This window comes from Gobio gobio (genome assembly GCF_949357685.1).
Source record: "Gobio gobio genome assembly, chromosome: 20".
In the NCBI taxonomy this organism is placed as follows: domain Eukaryota; kingdom Metazoa; phylum Chordata; class Actinopteri; order Cypriniformes; family Gobionidae; genus Gobio; species Gobio gobio.
This window is the reverse complement of record NC_137113.1, coordinates 32,165,126-32,192,851: the sequence shown is the minus strand read 5'-3', so window position 1 is coordinate 32,192,851 and position 27,726 is coordinate 32,165,126. Positions and strand designations below refer to the sequence as shown.

At 42.0% G+C, this 27,726-nt stretch overlaps 1 protein-coding gene across 6 annotated transcripts in view; it reads right to left on the bottom strand.

The window, feature by feature from the left end:
• LOC307144180 (transforming growth factor beta-1-induced transcript 1 protein-like) overlaps window positions 1-25,235 on the bottom strand; it is a 195,775-nt gene extending 170,540 nt beyond the window's left edge. For 3 of the 6 annotated variants that reach the window (XM_079846273.1, XM_079846272.1, XM_079846276.1), the window contains exons 1-2: window positions 25,051-25,189; window positions 14,842-14,892 (exon numbers count right to left, since the gene is read on the bottom strand). In XM_079846273.1, coding sequence (XP_079702399.1) covers window positions 14,842-14,892; window positions 25,051-25,063 — 64 coding nt within the window. In that variant the 5' untranslated portion in view covers window positions 25,064-25,189. Of the gene's footprint in view, window positions 1-14,841; window positions 14,893-25,050 lie in introns of all 6 variants that reach the window. The other 3 variants (XM_079846275.1, XM_079846274.1, XM_079846277.1) reach the window with 1 other exon arrangement.
• Window positions 25,236-27,726: the final 2,491 nt, after the last annotated feature.

Genomic DNA, 27,726 nt, shown 5'->3' with positions numbered 1-27,726 from the left:
TACATTATTTAACCGTATTTTCTTCAATACAATGTTAAAGCAAGTGTCAAGTGAGTTTCATTCATAATGTTTCAACTTCGTGTAATATGACAGTTCATACTGGAGTGAAGCCGTTCTCATCATGTGATTGGGGGAAACATTTCTGAGGGCGTGGTGAGCTCGTGCCATCCTACGTCACGATGTACCACAACGTCCAATAGGAAAATTCAACTGCAGTAGCCACCGTTCAACCTTAAGAGGGCAGCACTTTGGCGGTTTTACACCATATTTTATAGAATTAAAACATTTTATACTCAAATGTCAAAACATTTACTCGAATCAATGAACAGCATTAATAAAGCCCCAGTATTACAGATCATTAACTAAAAAAAGTTGGTTTAGTTACCCTTTAAAGTTCATGTTCATGTAAAAGCAGGAGTCCCAAAACTTTTGGCAATATAGTGTATGTAACAATGACACTGTAAAATAAAGGGTTACCAAATAAAGTATAACCACATTCTTACAGCTTACACACTTTCTATTACAGTATATTAGGTATAAGAATTATCATTACAATTCAGTTCTTTGTCTTAACTTTCGCATGTTTGGAGAAACTGGCTGTGTTGCTGGGCTTGCAACTTACAGTTTTTTACAATCGCTAGGAAACGTTTCTCAATACTTAGGTCACTTTTCTTTTAAACTGTTCACACAATGACGACTTCTTTCAAATTACTTGAATTATTTTCTCACTTCGACACAACAACCGCCAAAACTCTGTGTACTGTACCTACAGGCCAATTTGCACATGCTTACACACTGTTTTCAAAACTGTTTAACTTAAGTTAAAAACAATATAGGGCTGCACGATTAACCTTTATCGCATCGATATTGAGGTTTTAACTCCCGCAATAACCTAACCTCAGGAGTCTGAGGTTTTTTCCCCCGCCTCTGATATTTGAGTGACAAACCTATTAGCCAATCAAAATGGTCGAATCTCGCGTTCCTGGCTTGCTGGCCAATTAGAAATAGCAATGGACACAAGGTTGTATGATGCAATGCACCGGGCGCGGCGTGCGGCTTTCTGTCAGCAGCAAAGCAGCTAACACACAACGTGTCGTGTACCTCGAATTGTGCCAATAGAAAAAGCTTGTAACTGCGCAGAAATGGCCGAAGGCACTTCTTCGGTGACGGGAGAGGAAGCGGAGCACTTGGTTAACAAGAAGGGTGGTACTTCAGCTGTTTGGACTTATTTTGGATTTGCGAAGAACGACGTGGAGCAAAAGAGTGCTAAATGTAAAATATGTTGACGTGCCGTGGCCAGATCCAGAGGAAACACTACCAATCTATACCAGCATCTTAAAAATATAGTATAGTATATAGTATATATATATATTATAATATTTATAGTAAAAAACCTTTAATGTAGCACTCTGACACAGTTTCTGATTTTGCACTTTCTTATCTTGCAGAAGGCTGGATAAGGTGTTGTTTTTAATTGTTATTGTCATTTATTTTAAAATGTCTGCAATATAACAGTTTCATGTTCAGTAAATGGAAGTGGACTACAGAATTATTTTGTTTTTCTAATTGTAAATCTAATAAGAATTCATTTTCTATTTTTCAGTGTTTAAGATTGTTAAATTTAAAAACAAAATAAATGACCAAGTGGTTAAGTTAATTTCCATTATGTCGTCTTATTCTTTGGTGTTTAGGTTCAGGTATTTAATAATCACGAAGCATCAAAAAATCTCATTACCTCAATCACTATGTATGTAGTTTATTTAACCCTCTGTGTCGTAAAAGTAACAACATATTTTATTCATAATTTTAGGTTTTATGCACTTTTATGCACGAAAATCGCACCGCAATCGCAATATTTGTCAGAAAAACCGCAATTAGGTTTTTTCTCAAAATCGTGCAGCCCTATAACAATAACATAATACAAAACTGAATAAGACAGAAAATTGCTACATTTCTACAGTAATATTGTAATTAAATATACTCTGATACTAACAAGTAACAAAGCAATTAAATAACACTGAACACATACACAAGTGTTAGTCTTTCAATTTCATTACCATCCATTCAAAAGGGGAAACTTAGGAATACTTTTGTACTGTAATGTAAACATGGACCATGTAACATACTGCAGTGAATTATAAGCAGTAAAGAGTGTCAGTATTGTAAAGAAATTTTACAAAAGAATACATTGTATAATGTTACCTGATTGTTGTGTTTTTATAGGTCTATGTTTTATGATTGATAAAGTGTTTGTTGGTTAAAAACCTTTGCTAGTGTAATGGACGAATTACTTGATTTGACAGTGTTTTGGTAGTTTTAGTGCATTTTGAATGTGAAATTAACTGCTGTGCCAAGATGAAAGTTGGTTTGAAGAACTGTGTAAAGAGTTTTGCATTGTATTGACCTAAGTATTGAGAAATGTGTCCTAGCGATTGTAAAACAAAACTGTAATAAGATTGTGGAAACATTGCAGAGTGAATTTTTGCTTTTGCGATAGGAGGGACAGGTTATTTCAAAACAGTGCTTTAATATACAGTGTCTGTCTGTGGGACATACACATGATTCATGTGCACAGAAAGCCATTTCAAACAGCGCTTGAATGGACAAAAACACAAAATTATGCCAAATTATGCCCAGTATCATCGCAAGGACAGTTAAATGAGTTAAATTAAGTCTGTATCTTTACCGCGTCATATACGGCAGGTCTAAAAGTGACAGCAGCCTACTAAACCCACTGCTGTCATCAAAGACAAAAGACAATTAGAAAATCACTCACTGCTTGTCACTGTGTGCTCGCAGGTAGACAGACAAAGATAGATGAATAAGGTTCAAAACGGAGTTTAATCTAAGGTAACAGGCAGACAGGTAAACTAAACGCTTAGCACAACTAATCATAACGGTGATCGGACTTAGGCCCCGTCCACACGAAGCCAGAGCTTTGCCTATCCAATCTTTTTTTTTTCCTCGTTTCAAGAAATATCTGCGTATACACGAGAGCACTGAAACCGACTCAAAAAGATGTAGTATACATGCCAGGCCAGTATGTGGCGCTGTAATTCTACCACAGAAATACTCTAAAAATGGAGGAGAAGAGTTGTGGCTAGAAGGGGTACAGCAATGGTAGGAAGGCAAAATCTCACAATAAAATAACAATAAATACATTTGCTACTTACCAGATTGTGTTTTATTAACGCCTACACCTGCCCCAACCCTAAACCTACCCTTACAATAATGCAAATGCAGTAATTAAATGACGCAATATTGATGTGCGCATGCTCAGTGCCCGTAGTTGTATCCCTTTCTAGTCTTTCCAGTGCGGGACATGGTGTGATGACATCACCGTTTCACAAAATATACGGATTGGCTGTACACACGAAAACGCAAGGGTGTCGTTTTCAGATATATCCACTCTTTATCCACACAGCTGACACATATGAACTTATAACGAGGAGCAGGAAACTGAACAAAGGAACACATGATGAACATGAAAAACTAAAAGTCCATGATAGTGAAACTAATAGAACATACTGGTGACACTGCTCTTGACAGAATAACATGTGTAGCTTTAATAAGGATTCATTTATTAGGGCCTGAGCACCGATGGTGTGAGGACCCTATTGGAATAGCTTGGTCTATTTTTCTTCTTCTTCGAAATGAATCACATTTTTGAGGGCCTAACAACCCACTACGATGCAAGTAAATCACTTGCATATGCGAGTAAATCTTCCCTCTGGGTAACTAAATAATATCTATCATTAGCCATTGCTAAATAAATGCTTAGATTTTACTCGCCAGTGTGTGTGTGTGTGTGTGTTAGCCTGGTCTTACCAGACTCTCGTACATTTTATTTGTACAGAGAGTCTGGCCACTCTCCATTGCCAAGCAATTACTTCCTTGAAGGCGGGAACTCTGTTGAAGTTTAAAACTATTGAATCTGCCAAGAGCCACTCAGGATCTGCCATAACCAATCGCTAACGTTTGGTCGTGACGTGTGTCATGTGGGGTTCGCCTTTGTTTCTCACATGGAAATCCATAAAAATAAATGTGCACGCCACCTCAGTGATAAAACCTAAAACTCGTGCATTCGGATTGTGATTTATTCATGGTGGAGGGGAGTTTTGTGATCGGGAACATGCTGCTCACGTGGTCAAATAACATGATTGTATGTATGCTGTAAATAAAATATCATATGCTTGGTATGATAACAATAAATGCTGCCGTAAATAACGGCCCAATTCAAATGTTTATGTGCTTTTCTTCTTTTTATTTTTTGAGCGTGATGAAATATATTGCTCTTGTAAATACTTGCCAGCATTTAAAAAAATACAAGTCTAGAAATGCATCCAAATTACAGCGAAGCACGGCGCTCTGCAGTGGTCAAAAAGGATATAAACAGTGAATTTTGAAGTGATATATTCTTGAAATCTCAGAGATGTGGATTTGGACAGCATTTAAATGACAACACAACCTTGGTGTTTGTTAAAAGCAGTAGGTAATTCGGCCGGGGATTTTTACGCGGGTGGTGGGAGACAGACGACAATAAAATCACCAAATAATAAATGTAAATGATGACAATACCTTACGACCCCACCAGAAACAATCACCGTCCGAATAGGGCTTCAGCCAACTCCTTCACCACTAACGGAGCGAGCTGGAAAATCAAACTTTTCCCGAATCCTGTGGGGAGGAGGGCCACAACATCATGGCTACCAACAAAACTCAGCAAAGATTTTTCTTGCTCCGGCTTTAACTTCTGGATATTCGGCAGCGGTGCCACAACGGAATGAATGGTTTCGCTTGCATCTTTCTCCACCACCATTACTGAACCACAACTCAAACTAGCGTAGACATCAACGTCATCGTTCTCAGCCATTCCCTATGTTCGCTGATTGGACCGGTAAAAATGTGTTCGGAGAAAACCTAAGAATATACCGCAATCCCAGACGGAGCAGAAGTACATAGGAGGGTGGAGCCAGGCTATGTGTGTGTAAGAGGCTAAGAATAAGTTTAGAATGGATACATTTTCACTCCCTGAACACTCAGAGAAACAGAGTTTCGCTCTCCGTCAAGCGATCTGTCTATTCGAGTTCAGCTCAATGGATGCGTGTGTACCTGTATTTGACGTACCTTAACTCTAGTGTGAAGGCACACAACTCGCCGTCGCTTTGCCGAATTATTAATAGTATTATTATCTTATTAATCATTAATATGATCTATTACTATTATAATTTTTTACAAAAAAACTGAATGACCAACAATATCTTAAGCACTACCACCAGTCTTAAGTTCAATTAAAATATAAAATATGCATTCATACATACATGAATACAGCACAATACAATACATACAGCACTAATATAAATAAAATAGTATATCAGTCTGGCGAGTAAACTAAAAAATGTACTAGCCAATAGCGATTCTATTGCCAAGGTGTGCGTAGAGGGCATGCTCGAAAACTCATGAAACTTTGCACACACGTTAGAAGTGATGAAAATTTACGTCTGATATGGGTTTCAGAATTAGGTGAAAATGGCTCAATAGCACCACCTACAAAATTTTAATTAAGCTCCGCTCACGCTATGTTTCACATACAAGTATGAAATTCGCTAGACACATGTAACAGCCCAATACCTAAAAAAGTCCCTGGGAGCAAAATCTGAAAACCCAACAGGAAGTTAGAGGTCTGTATATATTTGTTTACTGTTAGTTGTAATGAGTGTTTTTGTGTAATTCACTGTGTATCTGGAGTGAAACAGACGCTTCATCTTTTGTGTGATGAACAATAAACTTTATAGAATTCATCAGTAAAGTTTTGGCCATCATTCAGACAGGTTCCACTACAACATGCTTATGGAAGCTTCAGCTTAAGTTCTGCCAGGAAGACTTAATCACTTCGTCACTTATTAACTTCATCTCTATCCAATCACGTCTTCATATTTTCTGTATAAAGGTCGTACTTACACATGTTTGAGTTCGCAGATGCCGATGCGACAACAGATGACGAGCCGGATGTTCCGTAGCGGTCGATCGCTGGTTCTATTATTTAATTAATTAAGTTAATAATGTGCATACAGTGGCATTCTAAGTCCATGTCAGCCTATCATTCTGTTCACTTGGCTGTCGCGGCAACAGACACGAGTGCCTTCACTAAAGAGAGCAAAATTGCGCGTTCTGATTCAGAACAATCACTTTCATGGAGGACAATCTGGGCATGTTATCAAAAGACACGGCTGTGATCTTTATCGTCATCTGGCATCATCACTACATCAGCATTCATCACAGTGATATATGATTTTGCATTCCGATGCCGATTGGGTGTAGTATTTATTCTTTCAATTTGGTCGCAACTAAGCATGTTTAGCAGACACATGCATCAGACGCGCACCTGCTTGTGCAACGTATCGCTCGTCGTCGCTCGTGTAGTAACTTTCCATAGTGCCTCGTAAATTATACGCACTACACTGGTTACCGTTAATGATAGCTTTTTTTAGATAAGCTGAAACAGAACAGATGGCACAGCATGTTAGCCTATCTCCCACGAACGCAATGGAACCTCAAACAAGAGTTTTAAAGCAACATGCACCCAATCGGGCTCCATGATTAACTGAGTAAAGTAATCGCGAATTGGCACAGCGTTATGAGATCGCTCGAGGTGAATTTAATTAATATGCTTAGAGTAGTTTTAAGCACTGCACTGGCATCAGTGCATTGATCTGTACACATTAAATGCTGCTAGATTCAGCTTCCTTGCAAAGGCTGCAAGTTGTCACATATATGTATAATCGGAACTAACTAACAGTTTCAAGCTACAAAGTGTCTGGGGCTGTCATCCAGCAGCGTACATGTTTTGCTCATTTACTGGGTATGTTGGATTAACTTCCTTTTGCGATCTGATATGGCTTCTCTCCTTAGGAGGAAGAACGTCTTGTGCTCCTATAAAGGCTGTCGTTGCATATTGCTATCTAAATAATAAAAAAATAAAAATAAAAAAAATAATAAAATAATAAAATAAAATAAAAAACCTATAGCATGTTGTGCTTTTGTCTTCTCGTACATCACGTTAATTTGACTCCATAGCGTTTCAGCTACTGTGATATCAGATGCCTCCATCAATTTTAGGAACTTTAGGATATCGTGTTCTGTTCTCCCTTGGTTTCGTGCTAGGACGTATGGCTACGATCATGAATAAAACAGAAATGTGCACTCTCGCTCATACTCACAGCAGCATATTCGGGCATATTAAAGGTTGCATTCATAACAAGGTTCGACTTGTCGTTCGACAGCAGCACAAATTGGATGTACATAAATTCAGTTACATAAAGATTGCATTCTGTATAGCTACTGAAATCGCAGCAGGGGAACACAAATATCCAATTCTTTTATGTCCAGTGAGCAGAGTGCGCTCCCTTTTAAACACTTAAAACTATTGAATGCTTCAGTTCAGCAAATTCTTTCACTGTAGCGAAAACTCTAGTCTTCCTACACTGCACTATGAATCTATTGCGTGTTCTCACTTCATGGTTGATTGTATTCATTAGCAGGCTGATTAGCCAGAACAAGCGCTGAACCACTCGATCTTGATCGTGTATTCTGTTATGTAAACTCCTCCATTGGTCATTGCATCAAATGTCTGCGAATTGGCTATGCTCAACACTGCAAAACGCATCGTAAATGCCAACATATGCCCGTTTTTAAGACTAACACTATGCAGGGAAGTGAATATAGCGATGACTATTTGACACAGTCTGCACATGCTTATCGATTTCTGGCCACACCGTAAATGATAAGGCTCTCCTCTCTCACAGTAAGATTTTTCTCTTTACTAAAGCTGGCACACACTGCGTGGCTATTGTCTTTGTGATTCGTTGCTTTTCAGACCGTGCAAATGAGATCCTCATGTCATACTGTGGGATCTCAGTGCATTAATGGCAGGCTGTACGATAATCAGACACACAAGAACTTGTCCGGAGTTTTACATCAACCCATTCAACTAGTGGAATTATTCAGGCCAAAATGTATCATGGCGTCGGTGAGCATGTCAAACTAACTATTAAAGACATCAGATTTTATTCCAGGGTCAAAGGATTTTAGAATTGCGATATTTGTCTTATACTGCCAAATTCACACAGTATTATCCTGGCTCAGGTATCCAACGATGAATCTCACATTGATCTTTTGTCATGGGTTTGGTAGCTGTGCCGAGTTCTATATAGCTAGCTATGGTTTATTAGCTAGTAAAGCTTTATCATTTAAAAGATTCTTATCTTCTGCAAGGGCATCACATGCGCATGTTATGTATTTGTCATGCTGTTCTGGTTATTTTCTTTTGGGGGTTCTGTCAGCAGGTTTGACGGTTAGATGGTGTTCTATCAAGCTGTGAGCGGGAGCTACGCCAAGTGGTTAGATTGGTGTTGCTACGAACATAGTTCAATGTGTGGAGTTGGTATCCTCTATCAAGGTCTCCCATATCAAGAAGCATCTGAATGTGGGATTCCATGATAGTCAAGATGGTTTACTTCAGCAATGCTCAAACCATCAGGCATCCCATACCATCAGGCTCCCATAATTCCAAAGGTAAATCTAAGATTACCTATTAAGATTACCTTAACAAGCATCAGGTATGTTCAAAGCTTTTAATTGAACTCCTAACACTTAAAGGTCCCATTTTTCGTGTTTTTTTTAAGCTTTGATTGTGTCTACAGTGTGCAATATAACATGTGTTCATGTTTCATGTGTTAAAAAAAAAACAACAAAAAAAAAACCTTTTTTTCACACAATTTACTTATCTGCATACTGCTGTTTTCACTGTCCTCAAAACGGCTGAGAATTTCCTCGTCTATGAAGTCCCTCCTTCAGAAATGCGTAACGAGTTCTGATTGTGCCAGTGGTTCCCGTGTTGTGATTCGACAGCAGCTTAGCTCACGTTGCCCGGAAAGGTCACGCCTCTTACCATAACGGGGAGATGAACGCGCTCAAACTACAGCCCCTGAAGGCCAAACAAAGGTGATTTGACTCCGGGATGAAAATAACAGCGTCTGAACGACATGGCGACAAACGCAACCGAACCGAACCGAACCGAACCGAACCGAACCGAACGCAACACTTCCTCTTCTCCACGAGGGAGCAACAAGACCACGCCCCCTTTTTTCGCGTATTCTTGTGGGCGGAGGTTAGTCGACAAACTGTTCTACTGACGTAATTAAAGCAGGATGTACATGGATGTAGTCCAAACCGGCCTTTCGCTGTAGGCTTTGAAAGGGAACTTCTGTCAAATAAAATATCTCGCTTGGCATTGAACTTTGAGCTTTATAATTTTACAGGTATTATTTATGCTCTAACAGCAACATTACACACTAACTAAAGTTTGAAAAATGGGATCACGAAGAACAGGACCTTTAAATCGTAAAGGTCGCTCTTCCACTTGCACCGATATTCTGCTAGAAGCTGTGTTTATCAGCCCCTTTCGGCTTCATGTGTCCAGGGAAATTCACTTGGAAACTAATCAGCTTGATCCTACTCTCGTCTTTCCCATTCCGATCTTCACTTCTCACTCAATTTCTTTACTCTTTTCCTTAAGCATTTTAGAATGACTCTATAGGTTCTGGTATCACATTAACAATTCTAAGATGAAGAATAATTTATATCCCTTTACAGCTATGGTTACATTTCTTAAAATCCGGCCTAGAACTTCCAAATACGCACCGCTATTTATATTTACCTAACAGAGCAACCCTTTCCAAGGCTTGTTTCAGAACTCACTTAACCACTGTTATCAAAAGCTGCAGTCTATCCCCATCTCTCTATACCGGCCATTCTTTCAGAAACGGGGCAGCTACAACAGCTGCTGAACGAGGAATCTCTACATCATTAAGATCATGGGCAGATAGTCTTCCTCAGCTTTTGAATCATACATCAGACCCGATTCAAAAACCATTCTCGAAGCTCAGCAAGCTCTTCAGTAAAAATCAGTTAAATTTTATGCAATTACTGGTGGTGGTTTACTGGCGGTAATGGCCTTGTGTGACCTCGTCTCTCTCAAAAAAAAAAAAGAGGCCGTCTAGGTTGGCCTAATGCACCTATATCTGTCGGTCTATCGAGGCCTGTCTATGCCTGGCCTAACGTGGCCATATCTCTCTGTCTATCAAGGCCTGTCTGTGTCTGGCCTAACGTGGCCTTATCTGTTGGTCTATCGAGGCCTGTCTGTGTCTGGCCTAACGTGGCCATATCTGTTGGTCTATCGAGGCCTGTCTATGTCTGGCCTAACGTGGCCATATCTTTTGGTCTATCGAGGCCTGTCTATGTCTGGCCTAACGTGGCCTTATCTGTCGGTCTATGTCTGGCCTAACGTGGCTATATCTGTCGGTCTATCGAGGCTGTCTATGTCTGGCCTAACGTGGCCTTATCTGTTGGTCTATCGAGGCCTGTCTATGTCTGGCCTAACGTGGCCTTATCTGTCGGTCTATGTCTGGCCTAACGTGGCTATATCTGTTGGTCTATCGAGGCCTGTCTAGGTCTGGCCTAACGTGGCCTTATCTGTTGGTCTATCGAGGCCGGTCTATGTCTGGCCTAACGTGGCCTTATCTGTTGGTCTATCGAGGCCTGTCTATGTCTGGCCTAACGTGGCCTTATCTGTTGGTCTATCGAGGCCTGTCTAGGTCTGGCCTAACGTGGCCTTATCTATTGGTCTATCGAGGCCTGTCTATGTCTGGCCTAACATGGCCTTATCTGTCGGCCTATCGAGGCCGTCTACGTCCGGCCTACGTGGCTATATCTGTTCGGTCTATTGAGGCCTGTCTACATCTGGCTATGTAAGGCTAAACCAGTAGCGCAAAAAAAATAAAAATAAATAAATAAATAAATACAATTTAAACCGTCATAGTACCTAACCGTCATTTTTCTATATTTCAGGAACCTCAGGATTCACGTCCGGTGTGTATTCTTTTCATCTACCATTTTGGGGGAAGGCTGGCCCCGTCCGGTGGATCTACAATCCACCTACTTTTGGGGGTCGGCTGCGCCCCTGCCTTCATCTTCAGGCAGGAATATGCTGATCCGCTACCCTCGGATTATAAACTATGGACGGGGCCTATGCCAAAACTTATTATGCTTGCTGGGCTGTCAATAAATGTATGCTTCATTCATCATTCTATCTCCCGAGTCTTTCTGGTAGAAATGGAAGCTTCAGCTTAAGTTCTGCCAGGAAGACTTAATCACTTCGTCACTTATTAACTTCATCTCTATCCAATCACGTCTTCATAATTTCTGTATAAAGGTCGTACTTACACATGTTTGAGTTCGCAGATGCCGATGCGACAACAACCTCCACCCTCCCCACCACCACCAGGATGGTTCCGTCCATACCTCAAGGGGGGGGTCGGCTGCGCCCCTGCCTTCATCTTCAGGCAGGAATATGCTGATCCGCTACCCTCGGATTATAAACTATGGACGGGGCCTATGCCAAAACTTATTATGCTTGCTGGGCTGTCAATAAATGTATGCTTCATTCATCATTCTATCTCCCGAGTCTTTCTGGTAGAACTACTAATAGTGGATAAAAGCAAGATGACAACATATGTTAAAACCGGAATTAAACTAAACTATACCTATCTCTATGCAGCATATATTCTCTGGCTCCGTAGGCATTATTGTCCGAGTCCGGTTCGAACTGAACACCGTTAGTTTCTGACACGTTCTGTTGTTGTTGCACAAGCTATTGAAGCTCCGCCCCCTTTTTGAAAGAACAAGTGGCAATTTTAACAGGCTATATAACATGATCTATAAGATGAGTATTTTGAGCTAAAACTTCACATACACACTCAGAGACATCAGAGACTTACTTAACATCTTATATAATATGTCTCCTTTAATTAACTCCAAGAGATTTTATCAGATCAACATCATTTGGTCAGTCTAATCTAAAGGTTGTCTGGCTATCTTAAAAGATTGAACATTGGTCTGGGGAGTCTGCTCTGTATTTTCTACAGCACAAGAGGTGTGATCAACGGGCATAGTTCAAATGACTCAGTACAAAATTGGATAGTCCTTCAACCAATCAGACCAACGATCCATTGCTTCTCTATCCGTCATTGTGTTAAACCCGCTAATAGCGTGCCAGGTGGATAAGCTGGTTTGTGATTGGTCCCCGCAAATTTGTAACAGAAGCAAGATAGAAATATATACAAGTTTCCAGCCTGAGCTGCAGGGTGGAATCAAATCGCCGGCAGATCCGGCTGGGTTTACCCAGTCTAATCTAAAGGCCTTTGCAACGTTAAATTGCGAAGATCTTGAGTTTTCCCTGAAGGGTTTTTCCATGGCAGCCTGACAAAGTTCGATGTTTCACCATGAAAAAGGAAGTTGTTGTAACTCAGGCATACAATGTCCGATCTGCACCAAACTTCACATGTAAGTTATGAGTCCAGGCCTGAAGACATCTACCTGCCAATATTTAGTTACAGTCATAGCGCCACCTGCGGTCAACAGGAAATGTCATGTTTTACACTGTGATTAACTCCTCATTGAGATTTAACCAGAACAACATCATATTTGGTCAGTCTAATCTTAAGGTCTTAGCGATGTTAAATTGCACAGATCTTGAGTTTTCGCTGAAAGGTGTGTCCGTGGCGGCCTGACAAAGTCTGATGTTTCGCCATGAAACAGGAAGCCATTGTAAGTCAGGCATACAATGTCCAACCTGCCCCAAACTTCACATGTTTTGTTAGAGTCCTGGCCTAAAGAGACACATGCCAATATTCATAGCGCCACCTGTTGGCAACAGGAAATGGCATGCTTTACTCTGTAATTCACTCCCTGAAACACATTTAAATATACCATGATATACCAAACATGCTAGAAACACGTTAAATCATGCAACACTTAGTGCTAATGTATGCGATTTACGCCACAAAACAGGAAGTTGTTATAGCTCAGGCATAAAATGTCCGATCTGCCCCAGACTTCACATGTTTGAGAAGAGTCCTGGCCTGAAGACATCTACATGACAATATTCAGTTGTAGTAATAGCGCCACCCACTGCCAACAGGAAGTGACGTGTTTAACAATGTGATGCACTATAGCAACATACTAAAATATGCAATTGAGTACTAATCATGCTAGAAACATTCTAAAACATGCTAGCAACACTTTGCTGAGTGATAAAGCATGCTCTTATTGTCATGAAACAGGAAGTTGTTGTAACTCAAGCATACAATGTCCAATCTGCCTCAAACTTCACATGTTTGACAAGTGCCCTGGCCTGAAGACATCTACATGCCAAAATGTAGTTATAGTCATAGCACCACCAGCTGGTAGCAGGAAGGGTGACAAATACAAATGACAGAAGTAGACCTCCTATTTTTATATACTTAAATGCATATTATTTACTGAGCTCTGTTTTCCTAAAGCCACTGGGTGGGCCCTTTCATCGCTGCTTGCAGCTTTAATATTTAATTTATAATTTATTTAGTGAAGATTGTGAAGTGCTTGATAACTTTATTCAATTTCTGTATACATCCTACCTGTTAGACCTACCCGAAAATTTTAAAGCACTGTTTACAAAGTTACATGGGTCAAAAACAACTAAAACAAAAACATTTTTGTGCATTTTGACAGTTTTGACAGGTTTGACTGGGCCAATAGAAAAAAATAAGCCCTGAAGAGCACAGGTAAATGTAACATTTATTACAGTGGGTTTATGTGAAGATTGTTTTAAGTTCACTTAATGTTAAAATTGATAGCTCTTCATTATACTGTAATGCTGAATGCCTATAATGAATGGCTCAAATTGAGAAAAATCTATAATCTGTAGCAGTAGTGGTATCGATGATACTGGCCTTTTTTCATAAAAAGATGCCATTAAACAAATATTTAAAATATAGACTACTATCTTTATGTTCTTTCTACATTAATTTGGAAATTAAATGTAAAATTATTATAATATAAAAATAAATTTAAAAACATTCATGTTAGGTGCGATTTACCACGATTAATTACATAAAATGTGCGATGAATTAGTCAATAAAAAAAAAATACTAATTAATCACACATTTTTCTGTAATTAATCTGTAATTAACATCTACAAACCAATATTCAGTTACAGTCATATTGCCACCTGCGGTCAACAGGAAATGTCATGTTTTACACTGTGATTAACTCCTCATTGAGATTTAACCAGAACAACATCATATTTGGTCGGTTTAATCTTAAAGCCTATGTTAAATTGCACAGATCTTGAGTTTTCGCTGAAAGGTGTGTCCGAGGCGGGCTGACAAAGTCTGATGTTTCGCCATGAAACAGGAAGCTGTTGTAAGTCAGGCATACAATGTCCAACCTGCCCAAATTAATTAATTACACATTTTTCTGTAATTAATCTGTAATTAAGCAAGAAAGGAGGTTGTGTTGTTGAACTTGACTTAAATTCTAAAAACAGTGAAAGCAAACAAAAGGAAAAACAATGTACAGAATCGATAATTACAGAGTTACATCTACAACAGGGTGTTATGAGTAAATGACTTTGGCTGTATTTACAGCACACATTTTTACATACACTTTAAAACTTAGATTTTAGTCAGACTAAAACAATAATTTGTCTTTTAAAATGTCATGAAATGCATAAGTCAGACTAAATTCTAAATATTCTGGAAATGGAAGGGCAAGTCAAGAGCAGTGGGTCATCCATGTCTTTCATGCATACGGAAAAGTCATATAGCCTGCTTGAAAGTTTTTGTACCATGCTTGTTCTATAGTGATTTATAGTGTTGAAATAACAAAACATGCAAAGCAAATTGCTGTGAATGTGCATACACATCAATAGGAGGACAAACAGACAGACAGAAAACTACGTACCAAACAAAACAATACGGGGACTGAGAGGGTAGTTAGATGTATCAGACACTCCTGAAGAGAGACAGACAGACTATGAGACCATAGACACACATCAGCTAGCACAGCAAAAACTACAACCAATGTTTGTATATTACAGAGGCAAAGAAAAAAAAAATTATGTGTCCAGTGAGAGTGAATGCAGGTGTGCTTGTACACCATATGAAATGTTAATGTGAGATGCTTTAATGAAATCAATTAATTAATACATTCTTAATCTAAACAATTAAGACGGCTAATTATTAAAATCAAATCAACACCAAATACTAAGGTACAGTATATGTAAATTATGCACAAATTAACTTCTCTACTCTCTATTGTCTAACACTATTGTGGATTTAATGTAATCAGTGAACTCTTCGCTGTTGTTTTTTCTAAACACACTTTATATTAATATGCAATCTACACTCATCACTGACCTTACAGCCATAACTATAAAGAATATAGTGCTATATTAATTACAAATAAAAATATTACATACCGGGGGCATTTTTGTCACTTTCAGTGACATTACATTTGTTACGCTACCCTACTCTACGCTGAAGTCAAATGCCCCACATTGGTGTTACATATTAACCAGTCCTTCCAGAAAAATTCGGCTTTTTTTTGTGATTGTTGTGGCACTTTTTCTTAAAAAATGCGATGGAAAATGCGGGATATTTATGCAATTTTATGCTATGAAATTGCGGGAACTTGCCCAAACTGGGGTTTGATGAAAAAGAGAAAAAAAAGCACTACATCACAGAAAGTGCTGGGAATATTTAAGTTCTCATCTTGTTTTATTGAAGACCTTAATAAACACATGGCTCAAATTTACAAAACATTGAGTCAAACAAGTTCTGTATCTTTACAAAAGGAATATGCTACAACTTCTGAAAAAATGAATAAATAACTTCCTGTTTTACAGAGGTAGCTATTCAAAACAGACATTTGAGTGCTTCCAATGCACAAAGTGCAATCTCTTAAAGGGTTAGTTCACCCAAAAATGAAAATTCTGTCATTAATGACTTCCCCTCATGTCGTTGGATACCCGTAAGACCTCCGTTCTTCTTCGGAACACGGAGGAGGAAAAACTCAGGTTATAAAAATACCCGTGTACGTGTGGACTAGGCCTTAGTTGAAATCCGATGGCTCAGAAAGGCTTCCATTGGCACAATGCACTGTGCACTCTCAAGACCCATAAAAGGTACTGAAGACGTCGTTACAAAGTAGAGCTGCAACTAACGATTATTTTTTCTGTCGACTAATCTAACGTTTTTTTTTTTTTTTTGATTAGTCGACTAATCTAACGATTATTTTTCCGGATTAATTGTATGATTCTTTTTTACTGATTATTGTATTTCAAAGAGGGTAGTGAATTTGTATATTATTTTAACATGAAATCAATGAATGATGACAATATTAATTGTATTTCAGGAAGGGCAGTGTACATAGTATGCCATTTTATAATGAAATATATGGACACAAGAAGCATTTTAAACATCATGTATAATGATACTATTCATCATAAAATGTATACAGAGTAGTCCTAATTAGGAAAAGTTGTTTACTATAGTAGTTGAGTATGATTTACTTATTGATTTGTGTCAATAGTAAACAAAAATGCACTTGTATTTATCTGCAAAAGGTTCACATACATGAGCTTTCAGCATAGTTTTAATGTATAACTAGTCGTCTATTTTGAAGATATACATGTGCATAAACAACGACTAAAGCAGCCAGAAGTTTTTGCCCAAATTTCAAAGACATATTTAAATGATTAAAGCTAGAGGCATATCTTAACTTTAATGTTACTTTAATCATGTAAACTACCTATATACAGCATGTTATTATGCATATGTGTTTGGGACAGAGGAGAACCAGGTCGCATTTACAGCAGATATATGCTGCCCTGCCCATAATAAATAAAAGCACGAGACGTACTGGGGTCAGAGAAGAACACCGGAAAATGTGACCATCTGTTGCAATACACGGGCCACGGTTCAGCTGCGCGAGACGAACACTGGCAGCAGGGTTGCCAGGTTTTCACAACAAAACCCACCCATTCGTTACTCAAAACTAGCCCAAAACAAGCCCAATCGCGTTTCGGGGAGGTTCTCCGGTAAACATCGCGTTCGGGGGATTAAATATGTGGGGTTTTTTGCAGGGCTGCCTGCTAAAATTCTCATTCCCGGGGATAAATATCACATAATTGGGGTCGCTTCAACCCGCGGACATGAGACACAGCCCGCGGCAACAGTGTAGAAGTAGCCCAATTCCACGGAAAAACCGAGGACTTGGCAACACTGACTGGCAGTGTGAAAGCTCCCGCTCTCCACGCGCACAGCTTCTGCTCTGCCACCGCGCGCAGTGTGAAACCGGCGTTACAGAGCGAACAAAGCACAGTTTTATTCGGCTTCTGTTTAAAGTACTCCCACACTTTTGAATGTCGCGGTCTGGCTTTATATGATAAATTATCATTTTCACTATGCCCGGGAGCAGAAGCTGCCATTATTCTAGATCTTCTGTTCTATTCTAGAACGTAAATAATGTGCCGGCGACGCATCGACGCATTTCACGCACGTCGACGTATTTTCGTAGTCGACGGCGTCGTTGCAGCCCTATTACAAAGTCCATCTCACTACAGTGGTTCTACAATAACTTTATGAAGCGACAATAATAGTTTTTGTGCGCAAAAAAACCTAAATAACAATTTATATAGTGATGACCGATTTCAAAACACGGCATCATGAAGCTTCGAAGCGTTATGAATCAGCAAGTCTATTCATGATTTGGATCGTGTGTCAAACTGCTGAAATACGCGACATTGGCGATCCAAACCGCTGAATCGACTTACTGATTCATAACGCTTCGAAGCTTCATGATGCTGTTTTTTGAAATCGGTCAACACACCGGGAAACGTCTCGGTTTATGACTATAACCCTTGTTCCCCGAGAAGGGAACGAGACACTGCGTCTTCGAGTGACAACACTCTGGGAACGCCCACAGCGTTGCGTGTCTGAAGTATGTATGAAATCAAGCCAATCTGATTGGTGGTGCGTCATGACGTAGTAGATGACGGCATACCCGGAAGATACATAAGGGACGCTGATGCATACACACACCAGCACTTGCGATGAAGCGAGCGCTCTACCCGTGATAGGTGTGGCAACGAGACGCAGTGTCTCGTTCCCTTCTCGGGGAACAAGGGTTATAGTCATAACCCGAGACATTCCCCTTCGAGGGAACTCGCACTGCGTCGTCGAGTGACAACACTCTGGGAACGTTAATACCCACTAGGCCACACCGAAATCACCCCACGTCCCAGTGTGAAGCTGGAACCCCAGGCACACTTAGGACGCAAGCACTCGAGCAGCAGGCGTCACCGGGAGGTGCAGACTGTAAAATCTTGTGAAGGTGTGCGGGGTGGCCCACCCGGCCGCCTCGCATACCAACAATTGGTCTGACCTTCTCCAGTGGGAAGACTTCTCCAAATAAATACTTAAGGCTCTGACAGGGCAGAGCAGGTGAAGTCTCCCCTCTTCCGCCGTCAGGTGGGGAGGGGGATGGAAAGCCTGAAGAACCAGAGACTGGGCTCTCTGAGATGGAACCTTGGGTATATAGCCCGGTCTAGGGTGAAGGATGGTCCTCACTCTGCCAGGGGCAAACTCCAGGCAGATTGGCGTGACCGCCAAGGCCTGGAGATCTCCCACTCTCCTAAGAGAGGTGATAGTGAGGAGAAAAGCCACCTTCAGGGTCAGGTTCTTCGGCTCAGCCGACTCCAGTGGCTCGAAGGGGGCCTCAGCCAGCCCTTCAAGTACCACCGCCAGGTCCCAGGTTGGGACTCTGGAGCGAGCCGCAGGCCTCATCCTCCGAGCCCCATGGAGGAACTGTACAACCAGATGGTGCTTCCCCAAGGGTCCATCACCTAGAAGTGCGTGGAAAGCCCCAAGGGCAGCCACGTACACCTTCAGGGTGGACGGGGTAAGACCAGAGGAGAAGTGATCTTGGAGGAACTCCAGCACTGAAGCCACTGGGCAGTTAACTGGGTCCACCTCACGCTCTCTACATCAAGTGGAGAATACGTTCCACTTGAGGCTGTACAGTCTCCTGGTGGAAGGAGCCCTGGAGCTGAGTAAGGTCTCGACCACCTCTGCTGACAGGCCCGCCTCTAGGTACCGAGCCCCCTCAGGGGCCAGACCCAGAGGCTCCATAACTCTGGCCGGGGGTGAAATATTGTGCCCCCTGCCTGAGAGAGCAGATCCCTCCTCAGAGGGATCCGCCACGGAGAGCCGTCTAGCAGAGCTATGATGTCCGAGAACCATACTCGAGTGGGCCACCGGGGTGCTACTAAGAGCAGGCTGATGCCCTCCCGGCGGACCCGCTCCAGAACTCCCGGGAGCAGAGCGATCGGGGGAAATGCGTACAGACATAGCCTCGGCCACGTCTGCATCATGGCGTCCAGCCCTAACGGAGCTGGATGCCTGAGAGAAAACCACAGTGGACAGTGGGACGTCTCTCGAGACGTGAACAGGTCCACTTCCACTGGGCCGAATCTCTCGCACATGGCCTCCACCACCTCTGGGTGGAGTCGCCACTCCCCGGGCCTCAGCCCCTGCCTCGACAGGACGTCTGCTCCCTGATTTTGGTCCCCAGGGATGTACATCGCCCTGAGAGACGATAACTTCCCCTGGGACCACAGGAGGATTTGATGCGCCAGTCTGCACAGAGGGCGCGACCTCAAACCCCCCTGCCGATTGAGATACGCGACAACCGAGGTGTTGTCTGAGCGTATCAGGACATGGTGGCTGCGGAGGTCCGGGAAAAAGCTCCTCAGAGCTTTGTAGACCGCCAGCATCTCCAGGCATTTGATGTGCCATGAAGAATGCCGGGTCTCCCACAAACCTCTCGCAAAGCGGCCGTCCATGCCCGCGCCCCAGCCAGTGAGGGAAGCATCTGTTGAAGCGGCTCTCCGGCAACATGATGCTCCCAGCACTGGTCCTTGGGACAGGAACCAAGGTTTCCGCCATATGACAAGGGAACGAAGGCATTTGCGCGTTACCCTGATCATACGAAACGGATTTCCCCTCGGGGAAAACCCCTTGGCCCTCAGCCACCACTGTAGGGGTCTCATGTGCAGCAGGTCAAAAGGTATCACCTTGGACGCTACTGCCCTGAGCCCCAGCAGTCTCTGAAACTGCTTCACAGTGAGGCTGCGGCCAGGCTTCACTCAGGAGACCATCGCCAGTATGGACTCCACGCGTGCAGGGGACATTTGTGCCCGCATCGACGCGGAGTCCCATACAACCCCCAGGAACGTAGTCTCCTGGGAGGGCGTCAACAGGCTCTTCTTCGTGTTGAGTCTCAGCCCCAAGCACCTGATGTAGGCCAGAACGAAATCTCGATGCCGAACCGCCATCTCTGCGAGGGGAGAGTGCCAGGCCGAAGGGAAGAACCCGATATTGGTACGCTTCGCCCCCGAAAGCGAACCTCAGGAACTTCCTGTGACATGGAAGGATGGAAATATGGAAGTATGCGTCCTTTAGATCTATCGTGACGAACCAGTCCTCGGACTGGATCTGACTCATGATGGCTGGAATTATGAGCATCTTGAACCTGAATCTCCTCAGAGACCGATTCAAGAGCCTGAGATCTATTATCGGACGCAACCCACCATCCTTCTTGGGAACTATGAAGTACCGGTTGTAGAACCCGGACTCCCTGTCTGCCAGAGGAACCCGTTCTATGGCCTCCTTGGCTAACAGGGCTGTACTTCTTGTTCCATAACCCGAACCTGCTCTGGGCTGACCACAGTCTGGACCACCCCGTTGAACTTCGGGGGAGGAGAACCGAACAGAAGCCTGCAACCCAGCTCTACAGTCTGCAGGACCCACGTAGACACACTCGGAAGGCATGACCATGCGCCGAGATAATCTACTAAGGGAACCAGCCTCTCGAGGCTGGCCTCGGGTGTCAACCGAAACTCGTTCCCGACCACAAGGCGGCGACCTTGCAGGCCACAAGGCGGCGAGAACGACATCAACTTCAGGAGGGCTCCCTCTTAGATTAATATCCAGACTAGTCAAACACGCTTGGGTGACAGACCGATTAAAGTATCTAACTTATCAAAGTCAGATAACATGACACTCAATTCCTCAGAATTAAATGCCCTCATAATCACCCAACCCGTGTGTAGTAAATGTTGTTTGTACGGGAAGAAGGAGGCATGAACCGGCGAACAATCAAAAATGTTTAATCAAAATAAAGACAAAATAAAATGGCGGCGGCAGCCCCTCGCGGTCGACTGCCGCCTACATACAAACACAAATGAAAATAAAAAGCTGCAGCCCCTCACGGTCGACTGCAGCAACACATAACAAAACATAAATAAAACTCAACATAAAATCCAGGCCTGGTCCTCTCTCGTCCCTCACTGTTGTCGCTCCTCCTTTATAGTCCCTCACTCCTCCGCAAGGGCCGAGATCGCTGCGGCGCGCAGCTGGCGCTCATCCTCCCTGATGAGCGCCGCCTCGTCCCGCCCTCACGGTCCCTCGGCCTCGCTGCCCGCCACATACCCCCAACGCCCTTCGCAGGCCGGGGGGTCTGCGAGTCTGCGAATACTCCCGAGTCTGCGCTCTACTCCCCCCCCCCCTCCCCGGGGGGGCCGATCACGGCGGCCGCGGGACCTGGGGGTAAGAACAGCGAGGTGAGAGAACGGAGCGAGGAACCTGAGGAGCGACAGGGACGAGAGAGTGGAGAGAGGAGAAAAGAGAGAAAGAAAAAAAAAAAAATTCTGGTCCGGTTCCCAGACACACTGCCGCTCGGTCCTCAGCCAGCCAAGAGGTTCTTCTTCGCGGTGCCATGCGGTGGTACTGGACGGCCGGTGGACGGCTCGACGCTCCTCCGCCCCCTGGCGGCCGGCGGTGGCTCCTCCTGTCGAGGGCAGCCGGCAGCGAGTCCCGCGCGCTCCCTGCCCCTCCCCTACACGGCGGAGGGATACAGGCTCCGGCCCACGGCGAACGCCGGTGACTCCTCCGCGCTCCCTCTAGGACGGCAGCCACCCCACCTCGACCCAGGGGCACGGCAGCGAGCTCTCCGTCCCACCGACCTTCATCCGCTCCAGCACCACCGCTTCGGGCAGCCGCTCGCGGACTTCTCTCCTCCGCGCTGCCCGAACTCCGCGGCACCGCGATCCCCCTCAGCTGCGAGGGCTCTTCGACAGCGCGTCCCTCCTTCCTCCCGGGCTTCGGCACCACTGTAGTAAATGTTGTTTGTACGGGAAGAAGGAGGCGGGAACCGGCGAACAATCAAAAATGTTTAATCAAAATAAAGACAAAATAAAATGGCGGCGGCAGCCCCTCGCGGTTGACTGCCGCCTACATACAAACACAAATGAAAATAAAAAGCTGCAGCCCCTCACGGTCGACTGCAGCAACACATAACAAAACATAAATAAAACTCAACATAAAATCCAGGCCTGGTCCTCTCTCGTCCCTCACTGTTGTCGCTCCTCCTTTATAGTCCCTCACTCCTCCGCAAGGGCCGAGATCGCTGCGGCGCGCAGCTGGCGCTCATCCTCCCTGATGAGCGCCGCCTCGTCCCGCCCTCACGGTCCCTCGGCCTCGCTGCCCGCCACACCGTGCAACCTAGTCTGAATGATAGGCTGAGTAAAAAATACATCTAACTCCTCACGTCACATAATACTTTAATTTAATTCCTCAGAATTAAATGCAGCCATAATATGGTCTGAATGATAGGCTGAATATCTAACTCCTCAAAGTCAGATCATATATTATTTAATAATGATAATTTTCCACCCCGGGGGAAAATGCCGCAGCGCGGGCTTCCACACGGGGAAGGAGAACAATGGAACTGTCAAACAGGGAAGGAGAAGATGCCTCAGCACCCTCAAGTTCCCCTGACAGGCCATCTGCGAGTCCCATGATTGATCAACCGTGCTGTCTTTTTTTTTTTTTTTTTTTGACAGACACGGGACCAGCCACGGAGTTCGCGAGCCCTGCTTGTGAAAAACGTTGGTAGACAAACAACATCAAATAAGACTGACAAAACACAGAGCGCTCCGCTGAAGAGCAAAAGCTGGTGTGTTTTTGCATCAGCGTCCCTTATGTATCTTCCGGGTATGCCGTCATCTACTACGCCATGACGCACCACCAATCAGATTGGCTTGATTTAATTCATACTTCAGACGCTGTGGGCGTTCCCAGAGTGTTGTCACTCGACGACGCAGTGCGAGTTCCCTCGAAGGGGAACTGCTTTGCGCAGTCTTTTGCTGTTATTTTTGTTGGCAAATGGGAATTTGCGTGCTTCATCATGGTTTCATCAATATCTATGGTTTCACCACGGGGTTTGCAGCTTTTCGATGACGTTCACGTCGGGTAATTACGTCACTTCAAAATGTTCCCATGGCAATAGGGGGAAATGGCGGCTCTTGTGTGAAGTAAACAAACATTTTTCACCTTTCTGCTAATATATATTACTTTTTTTTCAACGAAAATTAGGGGATTATGAAATCATGCAAGCCCCGCATATTTTGCACGCGGAAATAGGCAATTTACACGGCGAAAGTGCGGCGTATTTGAAAAAATCCGGCCCCCGCATAAATATGCTGACTTTGGCTGATTATGCATTAAATCATGCGATCGCATTAACACGTTTTTCTGGAGGGACTGATTAACAAGGACAAGAAGATGATTATTTTTGTTGGTTTGTAAAGTGTGCTTGAATGAACAAAACATAGTACTAGATCACCCTGGATGAACTTAGTTCATGTCGAAGTTATTTTATCATCCAGTTCAACAAATCATTCTGTATAATAGATGGCTTGTGCACTGTGCTCATATAAGGAGCTAAAATTCTTCTCTCTTGGAATTCTAACCATATTTAGAGCAGCATGTCTGTTTGGCTTGGCTTAATTCTGCCACAAAGAAACCCACTCAACAATCATGCAGTATACTCTGATAAATATCCTTCAAAAGCTCTACACAGGAATTTATTTAAGCCACAAAAATAAATCAGTCAATAATGTTATATTTGACATTACAAATCGAATTTGCAGAGCATTTTGACATTTCAAATGGCAATGTCACATTTATAGCAAAAACGTATGCGTAATAGTATATGTATGTGTCAATATTATCATAATTTAAAATACAATACCGTAAAAAAGTGTAGAAACTTTTTTGAAAAAAATGTCTCTTATGCTCACCAAGGTGGCATTTAAAATAGAGTAAAACAGTAATATTGTGAAATAGTATTACAATTTAAAAATAATGTTCTTAATGCGTTCTTTTTAACTTTCTATTCATTAAAAAATATATCATTAATATCACTGAAAAAAAAATGTATCACTGTTTTTACAAATATATGAAGCAGCACAACTATTTTCAACAATGATAATAAGCAGCAAATCAGCATACTAGAATGATTTCTGTAGGAAATGACAGACTGAAGTAATGATGTTGAAAATTCAGCTTTGTCATCACAGGAATAAATTTTTTTTTAAAAATATATTCAAATGGAAAAGTTATTTTAAATTGTAATAATAATTCACAATATTACTGTATTTTCAATCAAAATAATGATGTACCATTGTACTTTGAATACATCTACATCATAATACTTTTTTTTCTACTCCATGTTTACATCCAAATTTGCACAGATGGGGATTTCTATAAGAATGTTACTAAAACAAACAAAACTGAAACGACACAAATAAATGTCCCCATCTTCAGGAAGAATTGTCCACATAAAACCTATGTGGTGGCGGGTGTTTCTTCATAGGATCCATTAAGTATTTTTATAGTCCTCAAACGTTACCAGATGTGGGATGTGACTGATACAAGATGCCCAGTGCCCATTCTCAGGACGAATATGTTACTCTTGAAAACTGCCAAGAAGAACTTATGTATCAATGTGAAAAGAATTTACCTTTAGAATTCTGGTGGACAGATGTAGCCTACGTGTCTGTTTTCGGAAAGTATGCATCCGTCTCCATCTAGCTCATCTTTCTCTAGAGCTTATCAGTGTGCTTCTAGAAACCGTTTAATGCTATGTTCCGCTGCCCTTTCCAAGCCATATCAGCATTTTCGTTTACATTCCTATATGGTTTACTACAATGTATTCAAAGGAAAATTTAGGAAAGTAGGCTATAATAAAGGATTAGACATTACATACCTAAATCGTCCATCAGTGTAAAGAAAGAGGGAAGAAAAACAAAAGTCAAATTGATACGACTTCCCGATGAAACTATATGGGAAATAACCTATGTCTGGTAATCTTTTAACAGCTCGTGCCGAAGTTTCCAGGCTGGGAGTTGTCCTCGGACTGTGCAGTTTTCTTATTCCACAGGACGTAACGGGTCAGAGGGGCGGATCTAGTTACATTTCCAGCCCATATTTGGACTTGAAAATTGCGCGTTCGTTGTTCATACAAATGACTACTGGGAGATTACAATAATAAAGCACGTGCTGTACTACTGATAGTGCTATTAAATCAGTTGGTTTTGGCCCAGCTTGTTTAATTCTTTAGCGCAATGCACATAATCTACAAACAAAAAAGTAGGCTATACCATGGTTTTTCCAAGTTCCACGAAATGATCATTCAGCTCTCAGTTATTGGCTTAGTGTTATTTAATCACAACAGCTGGTTTTAGCATAGCTAGCCAAAATAATTAGCTAGCATAGCCTACTATAGGGGTAGCTGCAATTTTTTAATTTTTTTTTAATATGCAAGCCTTTCATGGTATTATTTATAACTTTGGAGTGTAATGTAAACATGGACTATGCATTCAAAATGTTAAAGAACTTTATAAGTACCAGTAGCTACTAGTTTGTAGCATGATTACACTTAAAGACAAAACATGAAGTAGGCCTACAACTACATTTATTTACCTCACTATAAAAGGTGTTAGTAGGCAATGTACATTCGCTTAGAAACAAAATATTCCATTTCATTAATGTGACATGGCAGGGAAAACAACAACATTTTACTCACCTAATGACTACATAAGGTTGCCAACTAAAGAAAGTAACACATACATGTTTTAGTCATGTTTTTTAGTGTGCAATCCTCCAAAAAACTAAAAAAAAAACAATTGACAGAACAAAATCACAGTGTCACAGTGCGCTTGCAGGCGGAAGACAGAAGATGAATAAAGTTCCAAACATAGTTTAATGCTGCCTTCACGTGCTATCGGAAATTTCTTATTTCCCACTTTAGAAGTCGTCATTACGAGCTTGTTGCATTCAAGTGCTTGTTGTCGGAGTGAACAAGAATCATGGTGGACACCAGGTTATTCTTGCCTATTTATTGGGAAAATCTTATTAAAAACCAACATCATATGTAGTGTCCCATGCACCGACAACCATATAAACATTCCAGATAGTCCGCTTTCTGTTGATTCTGTCAAATGCAGGATATTTTCGCTGTGTACCAAACATACAATACGCTTCATATGATTACCCTTATATGTAAATATGTAGCTACTACATTAATTTCAAGACAAGACGACCTAGCTGTTTTGGGAAAAAAAACTATAAAACCACACCTGCCACAGCAGTAGTTCTCCCCGCCACCATGTTTAAAGCTTATGACACGCCCATCTCGGGAGTTGGGGTATCAAAATTATTTCCGAACTTCCCAGTGGTAAACACGACATCAGAGGGCGTTCATGTGCAATTTTTACCTAGGAAACTCGTATTTACGATAATTCCGATAGCACGTGAAGGCAGCAAAAATTATTTCCGAACTTCCCAGTGGTAAACACGACATCAGAGGGCGTTCATGTGCAATTTTTACCTAGGAAACTCGTATTTACGATAATTCCGATAGCACGTGAAGGCAGCATAAATCACAAGTAATCCGAAACAGGCAGAGAGGTAAATGCACAATACAACTAAACGTAACGGTGACCGGACAAGGAGTGCAGGAGAAGGAACTTATGCCATGTCCACACTAATGCGTTTTCATTTGAAAACGTATATTTTTCTCTCCGTTTTGGCCTTCCGTCCACACCGAGACGGCATTTTAAGTCAACGAAAACGTAGCTTTTTTAAAACGCTCTCCAAAGCGGATAAATTTGAAAACGCTGTTTTCGTGTTGTAGTGTGGACTGTGAAAACGGAGGTATTTGAAAACAATGACGCATGTTGCACCAATAGGTATTCATGTCTACCGCTATATTGGGCCTGTTATGTGCTATGTATAAAATATGTTATTGCCCAGCAAACACAGTACGTTGTGAGGATGTCGTCAGTTAGTCGTTATTTGGTCATCGTGACATTACTTTATGACAACGTTGTGGTAAAGTTAAAAAAAAATTTATCTTGGCTAACGTTCCAGAAACGTTGTGGGCACGTCCTCAAAAGACGTCGCTAGTTTATCCCACAGAGAAAGTTGTGAGGACGTTGTGGTAAAGTTCCATTTTTTTTAGAATCTTGGCTAACGTTCCAGAAACGTTGAGGGCATGTCCTCAAAAAGACGTCGCTAGTTAATCCCACGGAGAATGTTGTTGCGACGTGGTCCACTGGTCAGATAATATAACCTGCAGGCCTATCAATGTATTTCATTTACAAGTGCAATATCTGATATTTATTCGTCATGACAGACATTTCATTTATACAAGCTGTAGAGATATTTACAGCTTTTCTTCATCCAATTGAAACAATTATACAAAATTAAATTATAGGCTTAAATAATATTTTTTATATATATATATATATCGTCACCTTCCTAAAATAATTGCCTAAGTCATTTTTCCAGGTTTCTCAGAAAACACAAAAAACTGAATCAATAATTGAATATATGATATTTATTGATAATGTCACTCAAAAAGTTCATGTCAGAAGATGAC